Consider the following 24,447-nt stretch of genomic DNA (forward strand, 5'->3'; position numbering starts at 1 on the left):
TGTAAATATGTCTATTCCTAAACAGGAGGAGTGACGGATTCCTTGGCCTTAAAGGCCTATTATTATTATCATGATTATTATAATTATCATTATTATAACTCAGCTCCTCTATTCAAGTGAGAGCATCTAGTCTAAATATGTCAGTTTCACTGTAGCTGTATCGTGTTTGCAGAGTGTTAGGCCTTTGCTGAAGTATATACCAGATTTATTTCACTGTTCCCATTCGAAGGGATCTCAAAATTATAATTTATGTAAATGTACGACTGAGCTGGCCCGGTGAAATAAATCAGTGGAACACATTCCTTTTGTAAATTCAATTCTGTGAAGGTCAGGGAACCAAAATATCAACAGTCAAAAGAAGCAGAAAGAAGCATCTTGTTTTACTTAAGAACCTTATGTGAAGTTTCAAGCTGGATAAGACACTTGGTTTGTACAGTTTCAGTCTCTTTTCTTCCGATTCCCTCATTCCGCTCAGGTTTGAACCTGGCACCCCAAGACCAGGGAGTAATCCATGTGCCTTGCCAAGTGGCGTATCAGTGAGGCACCAAGATGCTTCAACCCAGGTTCTGAAAACAGGGTAATGTTCATTTTTTCATTTTTACACGAGCACATTTCGTTGATGTGTCCGTCTCCTCCCTGACGGGTGAGTGGTGGGTCAGGAAGCAGCAGCGCACGAGGCTCTGCCCCTTTTACGCAGACACATTGAGGAACAGGAACAGCAGCTCAGCGCAGCAGCGTCAGGAGGAGTCCGTTCACCAGACACGTCAAGTGCTGCAAAACACAGGAAACACCAACAATTCACCCTTCAGAATAAAACAAATACGTTTTATATGAGAACGTTTACTGGCTGTATCATATCATATCACATGGATTGTAATTATAACCAGTTAATTTTATTTCAATATAACACATGATTTAAGCACTCTGTCATTAAAGTTGGTGGTGGCTTGGGCCGTTGAGATTGAGCGGGTCGCCCACTCACCAGAAGGCTGGTTTGATCCCTGGTTCCTGCATTCTGCATTCTGAAGTGTCCTTGGGCAAGATGCTGAACCCCACATTTCCCTGAAGGCAGTGGCGACAGTATGAATGATGTGGCATATTGCTGAGTGATTGTGTGCATGAATGAGTGAATGGAACCAGTAGCAAACTTGAGTTCTTTAATAATTTCAAATTCAATTTACTGTTTGTTGTAAAAGAATATCTGCATAAACCATAGGCCCTATAACATGTAAGCAGAATAAACAGCATGACTTTGATAACTTATTGTTTAATCTACTAACTATATAAAAAACTTTTAAATATAGTGTCTTCTTACAAGGCTCCTCACACAGCATTCTGGCTGCTGGGGGCTTTTATTATGAGAATCTGAAGGGAAGTTGTGACTCGGTGTTGTGGCTGACTAGACGTTGGCGGGCTCCTGTCTCTCCCTCTCTCTCTCTCTTTCCGCGTGAGTGTGTGCGCGTGTGTGCGTGCGCGTGTGTGTGTGTGTGCTGGTGTGTGTGTATGTGTGTGTTTACACTCCCATCGCTCTGTGTCTATGCAGCGTCGCCTCCGCTCCTCCAGTCTGCTGCTGAACATCCAGCACAGCGGAGCCAGCGCGCCGAGGAGGCGGACCGACTGTAGCTTCACCTCGGCCAGCGGTGCTGGGTCATAGCGGCGGCGGAGGGGGGGCGATGGTGGTGGTGGTTGGGGCCGCGCACTGCTCTTCTTGCCCTTCCTGAACCGTGAGCACCGAGGACACCTCCATCACATCGACGCGTCCTGGAATAGTTTTTCTGTTTTCTTTTCTTTTTTCTGTTGTTGTATTTTGTCGCCCAGACGCACCAAGTTGCAGCGGCAGAGGCGCACTCTTCTCCGAGGCTCCTCTCCCCCTGTGCGCTCACAATCCGACATGGAAGATGGTCCGTCTTCAACAAGCTGTTTCAGAAGGTTAACGGACTGTTTCCTGGGTGCAAGTAGGTCTTTTTTGTAAAGCACTTAAGTCGCATTTTACGCAGAAATACGGCGCGTGGTGACTTTCAGTAACCGGGGAGTTAATGGCAGAAACATGGACACATTTTTTGGGGGATGCATTATTTCTGCTGGTCCTGCAGGCGGACGAAATGTTTCTGCTCAACTTTATGAATGACCGATTGAAAGCTGATTTAGATGGGTGGGGACTTCATTGGAAGGGGATTCAGCAGGACTGCCGTTGGTCAAATGTAGCCTTTAGCCGTGTGTGTGTGTGTGTGTGTGTGTGTGTGTGTGTGTGTGTGTTTCAGTTTTTTTGTTTTAGAACAATTATAAGAGAGACTATGTTGTTGCCATCTCAGTTGTGAGTTTGTCTCAGAGGGGACAGTCGGCCGACATGTCATCAGAAAGCCAAGCGCAGTTATGAACAGGAGTGGAGGACAGAAAGTATTAAATCTTTAACTGCATTCTGAAGAAACACAAGTCTATTATGATTCCTATCACTATGAGGCTATTATTTTTATTGAAATGATCTGATTAGAATTTCATATAAACTCCTGCAACTAATAATATTCATATTACTCTCAATTTCTCATTCCTTAGCTCTGATAATAATTATTATTATCATGATTAGCACAGTGTTATAATAAACATCTGAGGTAGATGTCCTCATAATTGAACTTTATTTATTTTTTGGGGGAAAAGAATACTTAAATGATAAATTGGTGCATCCACATTCAACATTTTAATACAAATGATAATAATTCCCCTAAAAAATACCTGTCGTTCTCTGGCACGGCTAGCAGATCATTTATATGATCTAATATCTTCCTAATATAGCTGTTGCGACTCTCTGTTTTTACAATTTACTCTGTGCCTGTGCTTCACATGAATAATTCTGTCAGTGGCTACCGGTGTTTCAGTGCACCTCAGGTGACCTTTAGCGGCAAGCGAGTAATAAACAGTTAGCAGTTTTGGGGCCTGCAATGCTGAATGGTGCCAAAGTACGCACATAGCAGTAAGTTGCAGTCATGGAACGTGTTATTGAGGTACAGTATGTAGGTCTCCTGCCCTCTTGCTGACCACAAAAGGACAATCATTTTAGATTTCCACAAAGCTTCTTAACTTTTTTTTTGTACACTAACAGTGGATGTGTGTGGATGTCAGAGTCAAAGACTTTTAAAAGTTTCATCTACTGAAGGATGAGCTGCGACGTTCGTCCGTCTTATACAATTTTTTATATTAAAAACAAGCCATTGTTAAATATGTCGACTTGAGAAAAAAGTTACCCTGTCCACTTCTGCCTTAGCCGCGTGTTTGTGTGAGTTACACAGCTCTCAGTTATCCTGCTCTCTCGCCCTCTCTGTCTCTCCGTCTCTCTCTCCCTTCTCAAATGTTGTACAGCTGTCAATTAATCTGGGCTAAACGTAGGATTAACTTGAGATACTGTTTGCCTTTTCACTGCGCGTTTCCCTCTGATATGTTTGAGATCAGGAAATAATTTGATTATGCCTCACCCAAGGCTTTTTGACCGCGATTAAAAACACATGTGGATATACATTTCCGATACAAGTCATGTGCTCTGTATGTTTTCACACCATTGTTACATCTCGCTTTGTTAAATCTACTCAGCAGAGGGTACAGAAGGGGCTTTTTTCTGTGCTGTTTTCTAGCAACTGATGGTATGTAGTTCTTCCCATCATTGTTGGCCTTTCTGAAATGGAACTGGTTGCTGGACTGTCCACTGCTCCCTGGAGAGACAGACCACACCAACATGTTGGTGTATTCTCTCCCTGCGTACTGAAATATTTCTCTGCACTGAGTTAGGCCTGTGATTTGTATAAGTTTGAAGTCTCATGTCCCGGGAAAACATATATGCGTGTGTGAGTTTGAGTGTTTGTGGTCACTGTGTGAGGTCAGTCCGGGTCAACCTTGATATGATCTCTCAGGCATTTTTAAAACCAAGTGTTAAGAGGTGTAGTCATCTTAAGCATCTCCACATGGACTGCTAGTTGTCAATTCTGTGGCTGCTCTGAAAAAATAAAAACCCTGTAGGTCTACATGTACAAACCCCTGGCTCAGGAAATTGGAATCAAAATAGCTTGGACTGAGCCACAACATGCTATTCCAGCAAATCAGCAACAGGGGGCGTTTGTGCTGGTCAGGCTGGTAAACCAGTTGCACCTCTGGCTCTTCCTCTGCTGCTACCACCTGCAGCCTCAGCCACCTCGCCCAGTAAAAACAGAGCTGCACCATGATAGCAGTGAAATCCGAATACCAAGAAGGAGATACTACCTGGCAAACTCAAATAATATTTTGCTCGATACAGCAAACCTCCGATCTGTGCTATGTGATAGCGAGTAGGTATTTAATCAGTGGTGTCTATTTGCCCATTTGTCTATGAAAGCTCTGGGAGTTACAATTAAATTTGGATGAAACTTGGCAAAAAATCATCAAAAGTCAAGGACACAGCATGGGATCAATGGGCCTACAAGCGCATTTTAAACTCAACCCATAGGGGCTCCCCCCCCCCGAGTACCCAAACAGTGTACCTCATGGTCAAATTATAACAATTTGGGTAAGCATGCGCTGGAGACAAGTAAATTCTTTAGTGCCGTAAAGAATTTGCTCATAAATCAAGATGCCTTTGTTTTAAAACTTTGGATCCTGAAGCCCTGTTCATTAAAGTAGTACATACTTAATATAATACAGCATGCAGCGTGGGTATGGCATCTCTCCGAGCTCAATTCTACTTTACCTTGGAATTAGACGTCTTTGTCAGCATATCGTTTCTCATCCCTCCTCTGTGCTCTTCTATGGAACTATACCACATATCATCAGGACTACCGGGGGAAATCCTAGAGGACCATAAAAAAAATGTCCATAAAGTTTTTACTTGCACTGTCACTCTTTTTTTTTACTTGCACAACACCCCCTCCCTCCCCTGCAGCTAGACCAGTTGTTTGTGTCGCTGAAGGCCCCCATGGATTTGGGAGTTTCTGAAGGAGCGCTGAAGAGAGGGGTGTATCAACAGTCTTAATTCATAATTGCAACTAACTCAGTGAAGAAGGAAGTAATGTCAAGCAGGAAGTGCTCACACCGGATATTTCCTGTCTCACCACGTCTTCTCTAACACTGCCAGGGTTTCTCTCAGCACGGTCACCAAAAACACACTTATATCACTTAAAATGATTGCAATATGAAAATTAAAGTCAGGTTGAAATTTGAATGGCTAAATAAATCCAGACTGGGCAGAGCATAAGTCAAAAAGTTTCTCTTAGTGATTTGTCTCCAGTGTTTATTTAAACTTGCAGGAAAAATCAAGCCAAAGAAAATTAGCTTGTTTGCGGTTTGAGTCCTTTTTTGTATCCAGATCTGTCCAGGGCTGGATCAGTGCCAGGGCACAGTGCACGATCTGAGCGGGGGAAACAGATGACATTCTCCTCAAGGCGCCCGTTGATCCCCCGTCAGCCTGTCGTGGACTGGGATCTGAGGGGATCGGAAAAGGCCACATGCATGTCGATTTCTTTACAGCTTGTTCTCGTGTCGGGACTCATAAAAGGAGACGGCCCTGGAGAAGACACAAGGATCTGTGGTTCTCATTATCGGTTCCCGGCTGGGTCCTCTGCACAGCGGCTGCAGCGTTTACCATCAGTCCAGATGTGGAGCTGGGAACATGACCCCTGATTACTGATGTGACTCATGGGGGGTGGGCGAGATGCTGTCCCTCTCAGCGACTCCAGCGTTACAGTTCAGGTTCATCCTCAGCAGTGTTGTTGGCTGTGTGATCTGCAACCTCTGGCTGTCATTCAGTTTCCTGTCACTGGGGGAAAATACACAAGAAAGTTTTGACTTTTGAGTTGAAGGTTGACCTGCAAGGGATCTCTATCTGCAATTAGAGTGTTGCGGCCTCCCTGTGACCACACTGTTCGACTGTGGATCAAGGGACATGCCTTATCTACATCTGAGTTTGCCATTTATAACCCTTACCCTTTACGTCTAATGACCTGGACTATGGGAGTGGAAATAATGCAAATTACATTTCCATGGAAATCCCTCTCTCTCTCTCTCTCTCTCTCTCTCTCTCTCTCTCTCTCTCTCTCTCTCTGTGTGTGTGTAAGTAAGTAAGTAAGAGAGAGAGGTGTGATCTTGCATGTTTGTGCAGCGGTGTTTGTTTTTGCCATGTGGGGGCGTGTCTCTGGAAGTGAGGGGACCACGGTGAAACAGCGTTTTTTCTTAATTTGACACATTTTCACTGACTGGTGTATTGATTTAGCCGCACCGGTCACCTCACCCTCGGCTGTTTTGGAATGTGTGTGTGTGTGTGTGGGGGGGGGGGGGTATATGTGTGCATGCATTTAATACCACACACACACACAAAACGTTTATGGGCACAGAGTGAATGAATAAATGAGGTGATCAGTGCCAGAGCAGTCGAAGCATTTTCATCTTCAGTGTTTGCTCTTTTTTTCCTCTTCGTCGCTCACTGGATGTCAGTCTTAGACGCTGTGCTCCAGCCCTCCCATAGATAAGATAAGAACCACATGCTCTTCCCACCTCCTGGCAAGGGAGTCCCAGGCGGACCTGCTGACGCACGCACCTCGCAGCAAAGCCCCGCCCCTTTCCTGCCTCAGCCTCGTGTCGGGAGAGTGAAAAGTAGTACCTTGGCAGCTTGCCCTTGACTCTCTGCCAGAAGGAGCGCACATCTAGAGAAGTGGTCTTTTCCCTGTTCTCTCTCATGTGCACTTCTCATCCATGTTTTTGCGGAGGAGGAACACCTTGCTCACGAAACATTGGCCATGTTTGGCCTCCCTCTGTTTACATTACGGCTCAGTATCGTCTGACAGAAGTGCTAAAGACACATGTTCACCTGTGTTCTGGCAGTGTCACACTGATGGTCAACAGCTGCATGAGACAAAAAGATAATGAGTGATGGAGACGGGTGGAGCTGTTTGCTTTTAACATGTGTTTTGCTTTATTTCAGTAGTATATAGTGTAAGTCCCCATGTCTTTGTTATTCTATATTTGCTGAAATATAACCTATCAACCAATCCTTATATTTTCCTCTATAGAGCTTGCACTTCTGGCAAATTTTTGCAGTATTTCAGTAAAAAAAATATATAATCAAAGTAGACAAAAAAATTGTGAAATAAGTTGTACAGTAGGCCACTCAGGTCGGCAAAAAGTCTCTAGACTGCTGAAATCCAAGAGAAAGAGGAGGAGGTCAACCAATCACGGTGCAGTATTCGTTCCCCTTGTCTTCACCAAAATCCTGTCACCTTTTTACTGAAACCCCTGAGCTTGTGGAAGTTGTGAACACGTTATGCTTGGCAATCGAATGGTTAAGTTGCGTGAGCCCGACTGTTTCCCTTTATGGAAGCAAAAACAAAGGGCTGTCTGCAAGCCACAGAGCAGAAACGTTTTTAGAAAACTCACAGATTGGTAACGTAATCCAGGAAACGTCAAGGCCTGATGACGAAGGGAAAAAGGTGAGGTTGTAAAGAATATCAATGTTTTCCATGTAAACATTATACATTTTCAGGAAGAACTCAGACCTAACAAAACAATTTATCAATAATTTGTATAAGAACAGCTCTTTTAGCTTCTTCCACCATCTCTGATAACGTCAGCAAACATGTCGCAACACCATAACTGTGAGCTTTCAGACAATGCTAAGGTCCAAGGTCATGAATACGTCTAGAGGGATGATATATTTTACAGTTGACACAACAGTGGCTAGGATTTATTTTCTCGTTCCCCCTCTTCCCTCTGGATAGCTGCAGGTTCCTAATGTGAGCCCCCTTCCATTGGGAAGAGAAGTGGACTGGAGAGGCTGAGGAAAGTTGAGAAGTTTATTTAAGCTAATGTTCACTTAATGTTAATGCCTAATGTTGCATGTACACTCGTCTGCTCGGTGTTGTGCGTCATAAAGGGTTAAACTTGACTTCTCTGGTATTGTAACAATCGCCACTGATTGTGTCACCCCCAGCTTTAAAGGAAGCAGACTGCACTCACTGCAGAAATTCCTAGAAATGTACAAAGGCCGTACCTTCGCATTTCCAGACGTCCCTGCCATGCATTCTGCACAGTCTGCAATATCAATATTAATCAGTGACCAAGGATCAGCAGGTCATAGCTGAATATTGAATGATATGAATCTTCAGAGCTGTGGTAATTTATTGGCAAGAGTAAAAAATAACACAGAGAGAGAAATGATACATTGCTTCAGAGGGGTTTCTTTTCTTTTCCTGAAGGTGCTTCCTATAGAGAGGTCTATGTATCAGAAATACTCCTTTCCCTTTGATAAATGTTAATCTGCAAAGTGTCTCATCAGGACTTTTGACTCATACATATTCTATAAATTACTTTAAATTCTGGGGCTTTTTATAACACAATGCATGAAAAAAGCATTTATTCAAAACACATTTTACTCTACGACGCAGTGATTTACTTACAGTTTACAGCATCTTTACAAGCCATTTACTTTTCCATATAAAATCAGAGCCTAATAGAATTCCTTAATAAAAAAAGCCCATAAACTTTAATTGTAACTATACAAATTTGAAGCTTCTTCAGGATGTTTTGATGCCTGGATTTTCTTATGGTGGCCCATGTAAATGCATTCCCCATCAAACTGGAGCACGTTCATATTGAAAGACTTAGACAAACTGAGACCAGCTTGGCCTTCCTGTCCCAGTCCCAGGGTGTGGTGTGCTATCCTCAAGATAAGTGTTATGCAACAGTACCTCACTGCATGAACTCAGGATTTGGTTTTTACACAGGAAGCCCAAGTCTGAGTCAGGCACCAGAATCTCTGCCAACTGGGCTTGAGCCACTCATAAACATGCTGCACAACACACTGCACTATTTCCCACCTGTGCACTCGTCTGACCGAGCGACATGCTATGCCTGAAACTCATAATACAGTGATTGAACTCAAATATTCTTAAGATCCCGACCACTTTGGTTTGTGACCCCTCACAAAAAAGCAACGTCTTGTGCTTTTGTCCCCTCGTCCCAATTCAGATGCAGAGAGCTGCTCTCAGCTTTAAACCTCTTACCTGGTTAGGGTTCGGGTTAGGGTTAGGGGTAAGGTGCAATATTACACAAAAGAGATCAACAATCAGAGAAAACTGCTAATTATTTGTAGATATTTGTTATGCAGTTTTTCTTTTCATCTCTACCTCATTAATAATCTCAGGATTCCACAGATTCCGTAAGGACAGGGCCTGAGCCTTAGGTTGGAAACTGAACCAACTAGCTCCACCTAGCACAGTCAAATCCTGATGCTTCCGCACTAAAGTCAAAGCTTGTTATTTAAATAATAACATGAGAACAGCATCATAACTTGTTTATACTTAAGTAGACTTGATGGTAGTTTACTCCATCATCCATTTTCTATACCACTTACCCTTCTGGGGTCACGGGTGAGCCGGAGCTAATCCCAGCTGACATTAGGTAAGAGGTGGTGTATACCTTGGAAATGCCGACAGCATATCACAGGGCAAACCGCTCACGGTCACATTCACACCTACAGACAATTTTACTTGAATATTTTTTAAAGGCCTAATTATTTTTACTTAGTATCAGATTGGAGTAGGTCCTCTACCAGTGTTTAAGCGTAACCATAAGGCATAATCATAAATTGTGATTATAACTATGTTTAAAATTATGCTGGGTTGCAGATGAAAATTTGTCTAAGAAATCATCTCTGGTTCATTTATATGAACCATTATGCTCATATTAATTAAAGTACACTGTCCTTTTAAATAACTCAAAGTACCAGCGTAGGAGCCAAAGTAAGTTTGCCCCTACTTGTTTATTTAGACTGCAAATAGTTGTTTGGTTTTTAAGCACGACAAGTTATAAACAAAGACGGGAATAGTTTGGCATTATTTTCTGTTGAGGTTTTATGGTTTAAGGATAAGTGTGAAAAAAAGCCACAAAATGTATCTTGGACTCATGGATCCTGTTTCGAACACGTCACAGTAAGGTGTCTGCTGAGAGGCGTCTTTTTTCATGGACAATAGTTGCCACAGGCAGTAGTTCCCCACCACCGGTTTACAATATACAGCCATAAACATGGGAGGACCCTCTGGCAGACACTTCATGCACTGGATTACGGTTTAAAATGTTTTTTAAATGCACATGTTGGTTTGTGTTGAACGCGTTTCTCTGTCATTACGTCTGCTAGAGTCCGTGTCTGTGAAGGAAAAGCTTTCTCTGTTTTTTTAACTTGATGACGCCATTGTCTTCAGCAGCACTGACCACTGTGGGAAGGAACATTTCACTGAGGTTTGACAACATGAGAGAGAGAAAAACACTCCGGTGACCATCGCTTCTTCTGCAGCGGCCTCCCCCCCCCTCTCGCCCTCTTTCTCCTGATTGAGTGAGCGTATGCGGTTCTCTGTGGGGTTAACCGTTTTGGACCACAGCATGTGGGACAGATCTGGCTCCACCTTTGATTAGCCACTGTAGTCGCAGGGCTTGGGACACTGACGCATTACCCACAGCTCAGAGTGTCACTGCGGTCACGTTAGGTTGAGCTGTGGCTCTAAAAAATTCAGGGGTTGAATCAGAAAGAAAGCGTGTAGGGTCGGCAGAGAGAAGCAGGAATGTTCAGGAGGGAAAAAAGGGCCATCAATCAGCATCCTGCTGTAATACAGAGGCTGTGGGGTCAAACCAGTATTTTCCTCCACTGGCTTCTTTTTCCACTGTGTGTTATTAGAGATGAACGATATTATTTTTTACATTATTATATTTTACAGATGAAGACATTTGTCCAGATGCCACCGCTGGAGTTTACCTAAACTGACTGTGATGCCGAGGGCAGATGAAGACGCTTTTTCATCCGTCATTCACTAAAAAGCAAATATTTAGATAATAATCAAATATAATCAAACTTTGATCCGACTAACATCTTTGATCTTATGTCAACTATGTCAACTTAAGTCAACTGTTGAAGGTTTTTCCTGTCATGTGAACCACCTCAGGTTAATGGATTGGAATATTTGATTGTTGCACCTGTCAAATATGTATTCCTATTAATACTCTTTTGATCTATTGATTAACAATTTAACAATTTAACGATTAAGGAATTTATTAACTACTGTTTTGTGATAACTGATATTTATCTGTAAAAAACCTCCATCATCAATTTAAGAATTATAAATACACACAACGGAGCTGAACTGGGTGACATGCTCCTTAACAGTGGCTCTGCAGTTGGTAGGTTAGGTTTTTGCCTCTGTACGTTTGTTAGCAAGATTATGCAAAAAGTACCGGATGGATTAGCGCTGAATTTAATACCCTTTCTCCTTTCCCTAATTTCTCCGAGATTAATTCATGGATCTAAATAAAATCGTAGTCATGTTTATAGGGGACTGATAAATATATTGATCCCAAAAATAAATAAATCCAAATCTAGTACATTTAAATGTTGTTTCATTTGGGCCTTGGTTGGAGGTATCTGGTTAATTTATTGTCAAGCCCTTTGTCCCAGTTTTGCTGCCAGAAATAAATTCACAAGCCCCAAATGTGGAGTAATCCAAAACTGAAAATAGTCCACAACAAATGCACTATTTACTCCTATTTAAATAATGTTAAAAACAGTAAAAATACAGTACCAACACTTGTAGGGTTTCAGGAAATCATTAGAAATAAAAGCACACATTCATAACTGTTTTCAGATTTATGTCTTCAGCAGGAACAAATGTGCTTCGAGCTGACGCAGCCGCAGACAGAAGTTGGAAAGTACTAGGGCGAGAGAGAGAGAGACTAACACATTGTCGGATCTTGGTCTCTTTATATAACTTGTTGAAAATAAAATAGTAACAGAGAACGTACAGTTCTTTCCTTTTATATAATGATTGGTTTGATAATGATTAGTTAATAGATACGCTGAGTTGTTCTCCCTGCCTTTATTAGCACAGACACTGAATTAATCGCACTTCCATTTAGGTTAAGGGTCGAGTTAGCTGTAATAAACACTGGATGTTCCACGGAGCCATGGTTCGCTCGCTCTTCGCCCATGAGGCTTCACAATGTAATGTTTGTAATGTTCAGCACCGGGCTGATCCCAGAGCACCGTTTTATCAGCCCTCATATGCTCATTGCAGAATTCTTATCACTGCTGTTTGTTTTTGCCCCATGGAGATAGGACATTTGACTATTTTCCTTCATGTGCACACATATGATTGCTAAATAGTTTTCAGAGCCCATCCACCGCACAAAACTTGTATTCATAAATTCATACAGCCTCTTTGTTTTTTCTTTTTTTTTTGTGGTGTCGCTAATCACAGTGCCTCCTTTGTGCGTCGGATAGGACAAATTTGTATTTGGTGTTTTGCAGCGCTCCCATTTTACTCCTCTTTGTGTGTCTTTCTGTCCCCTGCAGCTCACTTCCACCACCGCCCCCCCACCCCCTCAACTTTGTCTCATTTATTAAGCCGTGTTCTGCCGATGTGCGTCAGAGCTGGCCAGGAGTCTCGTGAGGCGTTGTGGAAGGCGTCCTGAAGAGCTGTGTCTCGAGTCTGGACAGCGTCATACCACAGCGCCCCCCCCAAGCTTACCCCCACCTCTGTTTGCCTTATTTGCCTGCAACCGCCACCACTACCCCCAAACACACACACACACACACACACACACACACACACACACACACACTCACACACTGAGCAGATGATCCATCCTAAGTGAAGATCAAATGATTTGTTCGGGGGGGGGGGGGGTCATAGGTAGCTGCTCAAGTCTGTTTACAAGAGACGCTTTGATTCTACAATTAAATTAAACCCAAGCCAGTAGAAGTTCTTCTGAAGACGCAGGTTTTAAACACTTTCTACTGACATGCAACACATTACCTGCAGCTGGTTCTGAGGCTTCTATCTCCTGCATCTGGTTTTATTTTATCATCTGGCACAACATCGGTACCGCCCTTTACGAATCAGTTTGTAGTCCGCAAGCATCTGTAGCTGCTCACTCCCTCAATATCATACAGGATTTTAGACTTGACGCCCCCCCTCCCAAACACACACAGACAGACACACACACAGTATGCCAATATTGTCAAGCTGTTTGTGTGTGTGTGTGTGTGTGTGTGTGAGACAGCAGAACACATGCCTTCCAGCTGCATGTCCTCCTGTGATTCATACTTGAAGGGAGTCTACGCAGATGCTTCTGATAACCAGACCTTTCGTGAGAAAGCGGTAAACGATCAGGGCCATCTGAATACAGCAGTCCTCTCTACTAGAAGTGTTCACTAACTGATACTAGTCCTATCTACAACAACGTCAAATGTAAATGCAGCAGAATTGTTTTTCCTTTTTCGGGGATTTTTCAAAGTTTCGGTTGCCTTGTGTATGTAAGCGCTGGGCTGCACGGTCCGATGATGAGATTACGTCTCACGGCTGAATTTAAACAGCTACAAGTCTTTGTTTTTAGACACACTCCATTTAAGTGAGTGACCCAAACATAATGGTTTCCCAGCGCATCATGACTGCCTTTGAGACGCCAGCGGTTATATTAAAAACAACTTTCCCTCAAAGAAGGTCTGGCAAATTGCTTTTTTCCCTGACAACAAAGACAGTAAACAGCAGCACTTAGCGAGCTCTCAAGAACCTAATTGCCTATTAAGCACAATCGAGTCCTCCTTTATCCTGCTGCCTCTGTTGGGGGCTCCTGTCCCCGGAGATGAAGCTTTACAGTAAACAAAAGTGAGTTAGCCCGGCTATCTGAGAGCTTTAGCCGGAAAATAGGCGCTCCTACCACGCTCACCTCACGCTAAAAGTAAAAGAGAGATGCCCCTCGGCCGTTTCTTTGGGAGGGTTGTTAGGAACAGTGTGTGCCTAAAGTGGGACGTTGTTTCCATCCTGTTGTATCTTAAATATCTTTGATTTCTCTCCTCACACCATTGTCATGATTTTTGTGCAACATGTCGCGGTGTCTTTTTTGTGTTTCCTACAATTTTGCTTGGTCGTGGATAAAGGTGCGTGAAAGTAAAACCCATTCTGTTTCTGCACTCCTCAGGCTTGACAGATGAGAAAGTGAAGGCCTACCTCTCGCTGCACCCGCAGATGCTGGACGACTTTGTGTTGGAGAGTGTGAGTGCAGAGACGTTGGACAGATGGCTGAAGAAAAAGACCAGCAGCAGGCCTGCAGGTACAGTATACCCACTCCCACTCCCACTCCCACACACACACAAGCTGGATCACTGTGACATAATGATTGGATCAGCGGATTTCAGCATATTGACGCACAGTTGTAATTTCTGTAATATTTTGCTTTGGTTAAATGTTTGTACTTTCTAGCTCACATAATCCCACACCAGGTCCCGAGCAGTCGACCACAAGTACAGGCTGCCATGAATATCTGCAGCCGTGTCAGTCGTTTGCTTTTATTGCGCAGAAAAACTAAAACCTCCTCTCCAAGAGATTCAAAGGATAACCGGAGCCGAGGCAGACCATGCCTCTGCGGGTTCCATTTATTATCCCGACCATTTGCAGTACAAATCACTCATCTTCACATGTTTCCTTTAATCGTCGGTGTGTGTGTGTGTGTGTGATAGACAGACGAGAGGGAGAGGGCTTGTCGGGTGTTTACGGGTCATTAGATGTGTTTGAGCGGAGCCGAGTTGAGTCTGTGCCGTGCACTGCGCACACGGCGGACTGCTTCTCAGACCAACCGCATCCATCAAGGGCCCACAGAGCTGGCACGCTGCCCAGTCGAGCTGCTGACGTCAGAGGCGACCTCCAGAGACATGCAGCCGGCTGAAGGGGGCCCAGGGGAGGGGTGGGGATGGTGGCGGCGGTGAGGGGTGGTGCTGGCTCAGGGTGTGGGTGTGTTGAAGTGCAGGGGGAAGCTGGCGGAGGATGGATTTGTCACATTTTGGAGCTGCTCTCTACATGAGGTTTACAGACGCTGGTGTTTATTGCTGCTGTGAGACGCTGGTTTCTCAGGTCAGATCCTGCATGTGAAGCCTTTTCCTGTATACAGTGTGTGTGTGTGTGTGTGTGTGTGTGTGTGTGTGTGTGTGTGTGTGTGTGTGTGTGTGTGTGTGTGTGTGTGTTTTGGTTGATACTCGAAAGAAAGGTCCAAATCATTTTTCTGGTGCCAAGTAGGAATAGTAGTTCAGGTCAGAGCAGCTGAATCCTGTGCAAAGCAGAACACTGATTTAGAACACTTCATGACAGAGCACAACGATTTTAGTCAGATGTGTTTAAGTGCTTTTATTTGATCAGTGTTCAGTTATCATATGATTCATGAAACAGAATTCACCCGTTGCAAAGGAAATGCATTTTCCCATGATGTCCGAAGGCTGGATAATATAAAGAACCACTTTGTTTAATAGAAGATGAATGTCCATTACATGACTGCTGGCTGTTCAGATTTAAAAATTGTGGTTGTGTCTATTTGTGTTTTTTCTCCAGTATGGGAGAAATATTGACTTGCAGGAAACTCAGCCAATAACAGTGTACAGAGTTGCTGCTGTATCACTGCAACAGCATTACAAAGCTTTGACAAAAACAATAACAAAAGCAGAAATGACGCTCATTATGATGCATCACATTATTGAATGCAAGTTTCAGGTTTCAGTCGATTCTCATGTTGTCCAGAAAAGCACATTAATGCTATCCACTGACTGCCGGGAAAATACACAAGACGGTCCAGAGTGCTCTGTTTTTGAAAGTGTTCAAACAGTAAACAATAACACTATTACCGAAGATCCTGGTGTAACTATAGAGCACGGTTTATGTTTGGAACGATAAGCCGATACTGATCATTTAGCTAGTTACCTTTTATGGGGATTGAAAGAATATCTGGAACAGACAGTAGTTTGTATTGTGTTCAAATGAGCAGTTGCTAACAGTGTTTGTCCACCTTCATGCCTATAGCCCTGGTCATGTGTTGTGTGTGTGTTGAAAATACTAAAGTAAATGCTGCTCGGGTGAAAAGTCTCTTTACACACACACACGGCTGTGATGTATCTTACAAAGTGCAGGTTTGTGCAGGTTTTTGTGTTTGTGGGTTACAGGTCTTTTCTTTTTGTATTTATTTATTTCTATTTATTTCCTTAACTGTTTGTGTGTTTGCTGGTTTATGGTAGATTGACTGATGCCGTTATTTATTTAGATCAACCAGCAGTCGCAGAAAAAGATTTTTAGATTTTAAAAAGTAAAATCAAGAACATGATTAGTAATTTGAAGCAAAAATCCTAAACCAACTATGTTTTCAAACCTTTATCACCCTACAATTTATTCAACAGAGATGTCCTAAAACAAGCTTTTTCAAAATCACACCATGTCTTAATCATGTCCTATGATTAGGGTTAATTCATTTTTATTTTTATATAAAATATTTTTTATTCAACAACCAATCACAACCTTTAAAAAGTTCAGTCAGACAACTCACGTTCAAACATTTATTGCAGCATTAGAAGAAGTTTAGTGTTTGGCGTCTAGGCTCCAACTAAATGAGCAAATACTTGTAACCCCCCATCGGAGCCTACAGGTGGATGATGGGAAATTTCTCACTTCCTAAATAGACCACCTGATAAGGTGGGTGTGTATAATAGACAGTTGTGGAGAGTGGGGTATGTCACATGATGTATGTCACATGATTGGAGCAGCGCAGCTTGAGTTGGCTGCCTGAACTAGCTCCATATGTGTCTGACTGAGGACAGAAACTTTCCAGGTTAGAGATACTCTCAGAGTTTTTTTAAAATCCGTCCTGAGCCTGGACGACTTCATAGAATGTTTTCAACATTTATGTGCATTGAAAATGCAGTAGGTTTTTATATATTTTTGTGTATATTTTGCCTATATTGATAGGATGGTGAGGGTGCAATGAGGAGAGTAAAAGACAAGCAGCACAGGGTTTGGTCAGACTTAGAACCAAACCTGCAACTGCTGCCTGAGGACTCAAACCTCTGTTTGAGATATTACTGCTGTTATGTATGTATCTGTTATATTTTCACAATGCAGTGTAAACAGTCTTTGTGTAAAATGTTAAACCTAGAAAGATGCCTTTAACAATCCATACCTCCGCCAAGCCCATTGCCCAATCTCGCCATGTTAAAGAAAGTGCTTGTTTATCTGGACCTGCTCTAACAAACAGAGTCCTAACCCTATTAAGAGGTCATAACTTAATACAGTATTATCATTGATCAATATTCCGCCACTCGCTCTGTACAGTTGGTTTCTCAAGCTGTGTGAGGGGTGAAATCATCAGTAATCACTCTGACAGATCTCTCATTATACCTCATGTCTCTCGGGGTTGATCTTTACATCACATCAGTAATATCTCTTTCAGTCCACTTCCTCTGTGAGACCACTGTGAGCAGACACTTGGGCACCACTCTGAAGCCTCTCAGTGCCTGTTTCCGCTCATATGACAAGCACCGTCTAATTTCTGGGTCATCATGCAGGCTGAATGGTCACTGTGTTGGGATGACTTGACTTGTAGATTTGGTTACCACAGTTGTTTAGCTGTTTCAAAACAGAATGGGAGAGCAGCAGCAGCAGCAGCAGGACGTGTCATCATGTGATCATCACTAAGATAACCACTGCTTCCTGGAAGCTGTCCCTGCAGCCAGTGCTGTTCTCATTTATCATATGATAGACAACATTGGATTACATAAATCAGTTTGTCTGTACACACACACAAGCGTGTGTGAGGATGTGTATTTGCAAAGGTTGTGTTGCAGCCTCTAATTTTAGAGGGAGCCTCCACATTTGCACCCTTGATTCTGCTCTTTGGTAAAAATATGTCTTCTCATCGTAACTGAATTACACCTTTGTGCAGTTACATTTACGTATCTGCTTTAAAGTGAGAGGGTGGTTTGTTGAAGCAGTGAGCTACAGAGCAGAGCGCTCAATGAGCAGAACACAATTTCCCAGAATCCCATGGATGTCATTTGACCATTGCACCTGCATTATAATGTTTACACCACATGCTGCCGTGGCTTAATTGTTAAATCTAAAACCCTCTGCTGCTTCCAAGCAGACGGCTCTCGTTATTGTATATGCTTCTTACAATGCACACACACACACAAACAAACAAACAAACACACAAACACAGTGTAGCGGTAGCAACATCTATATTATTGATGAAGCATGATGCTTTTTTTTATAATTTTGAGTCGTTATTATATTTTTGGTTTCGTTCATATGGTAATAGTCCCATAGTCATACATTTAATTTTCCTCATAATTTTTGAAGAAGATTAAATTATATATAAACTAGATAAATGTTTGATCTAGGTAAGTTTAGAGAAATTAATCAAATGTCATAAAATAGTAGAAATGAACCATTTCCTGCTGCATACAGAAGATATTCCGATTTTGTATTCAATAAGTCACTCAAGTGAGTAATCAATAGTCAAACTTTTCACTTGACCACTCACTTCAGCACTTGACAAGCGCGTGAGCAAAATCTGCAAATGTTCCTGATCAGAGCATCATTCTCAAAGCGTATTATCTCTCTGACAGGTCAGGCAGCCATGTCTGGTTAAAATTGGAGAACCTTGTGTTGAAGACGTGTCTGTGTGTGAGTCTCCAGTTTTGTCTCTGGAGGGCTGGGCCAACTGTGAAGCAGCTGATACGGTTTCTCAGACGTGTTTGGATGGAGGTCACAATGGAGACAAAGATGTGCTTGTGTGGCAGAAACTCATACCCCCCTCCACTTTGATAAGATAGCTGTCTCACCTGCAGGGCATTCCATCACGGGGAGGAGGAGGAGAAGGAGAAGGAACTGGAGGACCCCTGTACAGCGCTCAGTATATGCTGCTTTTAAATGCCGATAAAAATAATTTGAAATACAATTTGAAATGCGAACAAAGTCTGAGATACAGCTTGAGTGATATTTTGCAAACAAAAAGTTAGTGTCCTTTTGTTTATGGCTGCAATAAATGACACATTTAGGCTTTGAAATTGGACAAATGAACCTCTTGGGGGAACAGCCAATATTTTGAGGCTTCCGGTTCAGGAAGCGGATATCCAGGCCAAGAGGCCATCTTCTGTTTGCCTTCAAAGTTTCTCCAGTTTGGCTCATCTCTATTAACAGTTAACTCTATGAATGCAGATAAATTCAAAAGCTGATCGCCAATGAGCATTTCAGTCTTTTTCTACAACTAATAATTAATGCAGATGCTGCATAATGGATTATTTTGGAAAGCTATTTCTTATCACGGGGCTATTGCATGTATATTCATTCAAATACAGAATGACGTTGATGGCAAGAGACAAACCTTTGAAGTCTTTGCTAAACCAAAAAGTTTTTATAAATATTTATAAAACTAGAGTTAATTATCTATCGTTACTTTTTTATTCTGAAAAAAGGAAGTCTGGTTGACATTTGAATATCTGTTTGAAGAGAGACAGATGACAGGACGAGGTTGCAGGTGAAGAGAGCCGGGCTAAGAGATGACTGCTGCTGTTGGCACCTGCACGTCCTCCATGCAGCAGGTCAACACAGGACGGCCACTAGGTCGACACGTATTGAGCGCTGAGTCACTGCTAGCTGGCCTTCCCGTGGGAGACTGTGTATCTGTGGCGGCAGATCAATAAAGCGCTCATCAAGTATCGTGCACATTAGACTCACCTAACTGAGGGATTTGTTTCTGCTCTGTGGAAGGCCTGAGCTCAGTGCTGATTGTATCGTCTGGGTGATTCTTCAATTCATTCATCACCACATCTGATCAAACAGACCTGTATGTGAACCACATCCTGGATAATGATACAGGGTTAAGTCTGATGTGTCTCTTCTTTGAGTGGAGGGTTTACTATGATGACGTATTTGTTTTCTACTTGGCTGCCCTAAAACAAAGAGTGTTCCTCGCTGATTTTGCATGTGCAGTATTGATGAAAGTGAAAGCAATAGGTCTTTCCTCAAACCACAATATCCCACTGTGATGTTTGAATATGCAAAATTCCCAAGAAATTATTTCCTCCAACAGATTCTACACACCTGCTTCAGAGCAAACAGAAAAAAATTATAGAGAGATAAATCCATATCTCAGGAAACACCTCCCAAATCTACCATGAGCAACATTCAGGCTGAGCAGTGAAATGTTTTAATGAAATTATCAGTAGAGCAGTTTTATGTCTTCTTGTCGGTTTAAATCGGCAACTCATGCAATTTAAGAATTTTTTATTATAGCCATAGCTTGAGGGTTACAGCAACTCTGTGATGAATGCAGCCATCCTGTTGGTCACGTGACATGGTGATGCTCTGCAGAGCTGGAAACAGTCTGTCTGCTGTCGCTGCCGGCTCCCTTGTTTCAATTGACTGGTGCATAAAGCTCATTCAAATTTTCAAACAAATTATGCAAAAGGGGGTATTTTTGACATTTTAAGTAAAATTTTGGGCAATAGATAGAAATATGGTCACATACAGTACATGAACCTGTTGAGGAGAGAAGCACATATCCACCTTTGATACTGGCCAACCTAACAGTGGACGTCACAGAGCTGCACACCTGAACAACCCTGGGCTGTTAGGGTTCAGGAGACGGTTGGATGGAGTTGCCAGAAGACGTCTGTTCAGCCTCTGAGTTGCTCGACAGCCGTGTTTAGTGTCGAGCGCGCTGAGATCTGGCAGGTACATTTTTCTAGGAACATGTCGGCCCCTCTCCTGCTGTGTTTACTGAAAGCACTGCAGCTCCCTGAAAATATGGGATGTGGCATCAGAGCAGGATACTGGTCTCTGTCCCCGTGCTGGTGGCTGACCACACAATGTAATGTACAGTGACAAAACACACACACACACGCACACACCCGTACGCATTCCTTCCCTCTCAGCCCCAGGGGGAAGTGTATCAGTAGAGATAATCCCCCGACACTTACCTGATGAAACAAAGATGTTATTATTGCAAAATGGGGCAGGCAGTTTTAATTCAGAATCAGAATCAAAATTCTTTTTATTGCCATGTATATTTGCACATACAGGAAATTGCCTTGGTGTGGTTGGTTCTGGTCACACAACCGAGAGAATTTGATACACACTTTCTGCACCAAGAGCTAGACCCCAACAGACAGTACAGTTTATTCAAGCTTTTTCCTCTGGTTTCAAGGAGAAGCAGGAATATGATACCTCCACCTGCATGCTGACTTGTAAGACACTGCCGGAAGTGGTCGAACAGCAGATATAAAGGCCCCCTGCCTTCGCACGGGAAATGTCTGAATTTGAAGATTTACCTTACCTGCAATCACAAGTTTCCTTTTACGTTTTGGCTCCTTAGACATTTATGTGTAAGGATATAATGATGAGTGCTCACCCTGTGGTTCCACTGGGACCACTGCGCTCGAGATGCCTGCGAAGGTGGTTTGCCTGTAATTGGACTTGCAACGGTACAAACAGTGTCTGGTGACCATTTCCTCCAGGAGGAACATTAAGTATTGGTGAGATTCACATGTCCTGGCAGAGGAACATGGGAGCAGAGAGGCTCTTCTGTAGAGCTGAGAGATCCAGTGGAAATAATAATAATGTGATTAATGGCTAATGCAAAATGATTTGTACAAAAATCCCACTGATCCTCAGTGCAATCATAATAGAAAAAAACAATATTTAATTAGACCTTTTCAATGAAGAAATTAGAAATTGAAGGCAAACAATAGATAACAATTACAAGCAATATGCAGATCACAGCATGAGACAACATTAAGACAAAATGTAATAAATATATTATAAATAAATACAACCCAGTGGTGTTACAACCAAGCAGTCATCACTCACTCAATCAGGGTTAGCAGCATAAGTTGTGACTCTGTTCTTAAATGCACTGGTATCAGATCGGCCCTTAATTGGTATTGACTGATACACAAAGTCCAAGCATCAGAACGGGTATCAGGAAGGAAACTGGTCTTTAAAGTTCTTTGACCTGATTGTATGGGTATTTGAACTGCCAGTCAGGACATTTCCCCCTCCTCTCTGGTGTGAGAGGAGTGAGAGGGTTCAGGTCATGGAGGTAAGGAAGGCTTGCAGTTACCCATGTATCTGTGCACACATATGCTATCAAGCACCACAGACACTGAGGCCCGGCACATACAGTGAAGTGAGTGTTTTCATTTCCTGGTATGTTTTTACATATTGTTTTTCTTTCATCTTATAGTTAAATAAGGTTTATTTGAACAGGGCTCTATCTCCAGCATCCTGCTCAGAACTCACATATCACTTACCACACTGCACCACGTACACATCATATATCACATTACATCACAATGTCAAACTGTTACAGTAAAGAAAAGCAAATAAAAGTTAAACGGGGTATCCTGTTGCACGCAGTTCAAGGATAGAATTAAGGTTATGATTGGGATAGGTCTTTCTTCATTACTTCCACCAAGGAGGCTGTTTTCATAGCTGTTCGTTTGCTGGTTTGTTAGATTTCACAAAAACTACAGGAAATATGACTGCGACACATGCTGGAAGGATGGTCTACAGGTCAGGGAAGAACAATTCTAATTTGGGTGCAGATCCAGATCACGTTCTTTAACAATGTGCGACAGGGCCTTTTTTAAATATTTTCTTGATTCCTCATAGAATAAATTATGGACCTTCATGAACAAGATCTTGCGTTTTTTAAGCAACTGATATGTATGAGTGTGTGCAAATCGGTGCAGCATGGTTGAATTTAAAGGGGATTGTTGGGCCTTGGCAGAGATATGTGCTGCACTGAGTGTCATTCTAGTTTTGGAGCAAATCTGGATAATGAGTTGGAACCAGGATTGAATTTCCTCACACATTTTGTAACTTTTTTGTTGATGTCTCAGAGAATAATTTATTGATATAAAAGTCCACTGCCGGTTGAATTTCAGGCTTAAAACGTGATGGTGAGTGGACAATGAGGGAAATTTATTTATCTGTGAACTCTCCATTTAAGGAGAGTGTTAGGTGCAGATATATGCGCTCCATTGGATGACATTCTGGTTTTATTTTTATTTTATTCTAGAATCAATTGGTACGGTTATCAATAGATACATCAATGTGTTCATGTTATAGAATTCAAACTATGCAGATCTCTCTCTTACAGGTAATATTGTAGGACATGGTCTTCAAACAGGTCATTTTCTTATATCATTGGCAAGTCATTATTTAAAAAAAAAAAAAGATTCCCTTTTTTTATGGGTTTGAAGCCTTTTTCAAGGGCAGCTCGCTGTCCTCTTATTGACGTCATTCCCGGCCGGGGGGTCACTCTAAAATAGCTCTCATGGCTAAGTTAGGAAACTCATGGCGTTCTGGAGGAATGTTTGAAACAACAAACTGTGGCGCTGGCTGTGATTTCTTCTTCTTCACATGTTCAAAGGGGGTTTGTTTCAAAAGAGGAGCAGCTTGAGTCAGCACTTCAGTCGGCGTTTCTAAAATTTGCCCGGCCGCTCCGCATGGTTTGATCACATCAGACGTTATCACAGTGATCTGAGCGGTTACTGTTCTCGTGTGCTGTTGACCCACGTGTTACAAAGACCCGCTCGGGCCGCGGGTGCTGTGTGAATGTTTTTTGTTTTCATCGCGCTCCCAGACCATAAGTCCAGAAACTGTTGTGATTGGCCGAGGCTTTGATTATCATCACATTCTTCAGTGACTGCATCCAAAGACAATAGTTATATGTCTGCTGTCTCTCCAGCAGCCTGAAATCACACCAAGAATTTGTACTCCAGGCCACAACATTTTGCTCTTGTCAAGTTGAATTAATACCTCTGTTAATTTTCATTTAAAAGAAACAAAGTTTAAGCAGTCGTCTCCTTGCATCCAAGTAAATGATATAATTATCCTAAATTAATGCAGAATGTTTATTAATGCTTTCAATACTTTGACTAATTGCACATGTACCTGACTACTGTTGTGAGGGCAACACCTGGTTTTTCTTACTTGCTGCTTGTAGAGCTGTGTCTTCTTAATCCACCCAACAGCCAGGCCAAGTCTCTGTGTCGCTCACACATGATGGTTTTCAGATGTTAAACATAGATGACCGCAATCGCTTTATTTATTTATTATAAATGAGATATTGTGCTTAGAAGGCAGAACATGTTGTCAGACAGTAGCATCAACTCACCTTCTTGTTTAATGTAGAAGCTGAAATCAAGTCCTGATCAATAACTATTCATTAAAGAGCTTAACCAAATAAAAGCAACTATGGCTAAAAGCTGGTGTAACAGCAGGTAAAAGAGGCCTCTACTGCGTAAACTGACTCAGGAACTACAGATACTTGGCTTGGTAATAACACACAGAGTAAGGTTTAGGACCAATATAAAAGGATGTATTCTATTTCAACGCTATCATATTTAATTTTCAGATAGATGATAAAGGCACAGGAAAAATGTCTACAATGTAATGTGCTGTTTTAGTTCTTAGGAAGTTTTGTTATATGTTAAAATATTATGTACTAGCTTATGTGTTTAAGTAGGTCTTAATTCAATCCTTTGACCCTACGTCTGTCACTTTTAAAATGACTTTGGTTTTGGTGGCATGCATAGTTTGTTACCTCTCCTTGTCTTGCAGTTACACGGTA

The 24,447-nt window shown here is 42.3% G+C and overlaps 1 protein-coding gene across 2 annotated transcripts in view; it reads left to right on the plus strand.

The window, feature by feature from the left end:
- The first annotated feature begins 1,575 nt into the window (after positions 1–1,575).
- pde10a (phosphodiesterase 10A) overlaps positions 1,576–24,447 on the plus strand; it is a 38,106-nt gene continuing 15,234 nt past the window's right edge. The window contains exons 1-2 of one of the 2 annotated variants that reach the window (XM_062401170.1): positions 1,576–1,955; positions 13,975–14,106. In XM_062401170.1, coding sequence (XP_062257154.1) covers positions 1,892–1,955; positions 13,975–14,106 — 196 coding nt within the window. In that variant the 5' untranslated portion in view covers positions 1,576–1,891. The remainder of the gene's footprint in view (positions 1,956–13,974; positions 14,107–24,447) is intronic. The other variant, XM_062401171.1, reaches the window with a different exon arrangement.

The sequence above is a fragment of the Platichthys flesus genome, chromosome 12 (assembly GCF_949316205.1).
Source record: "Platichthys flesus chromosome 12, fPlaFle2.1, whole genome shotgun sequence".
Lineage (NCBI taxonomy): Eukaryota > Metazoa > Chordata > Actinopteri > Pleuronectiformes > Pleuronectidae > Platichthys > Platichthys flesus.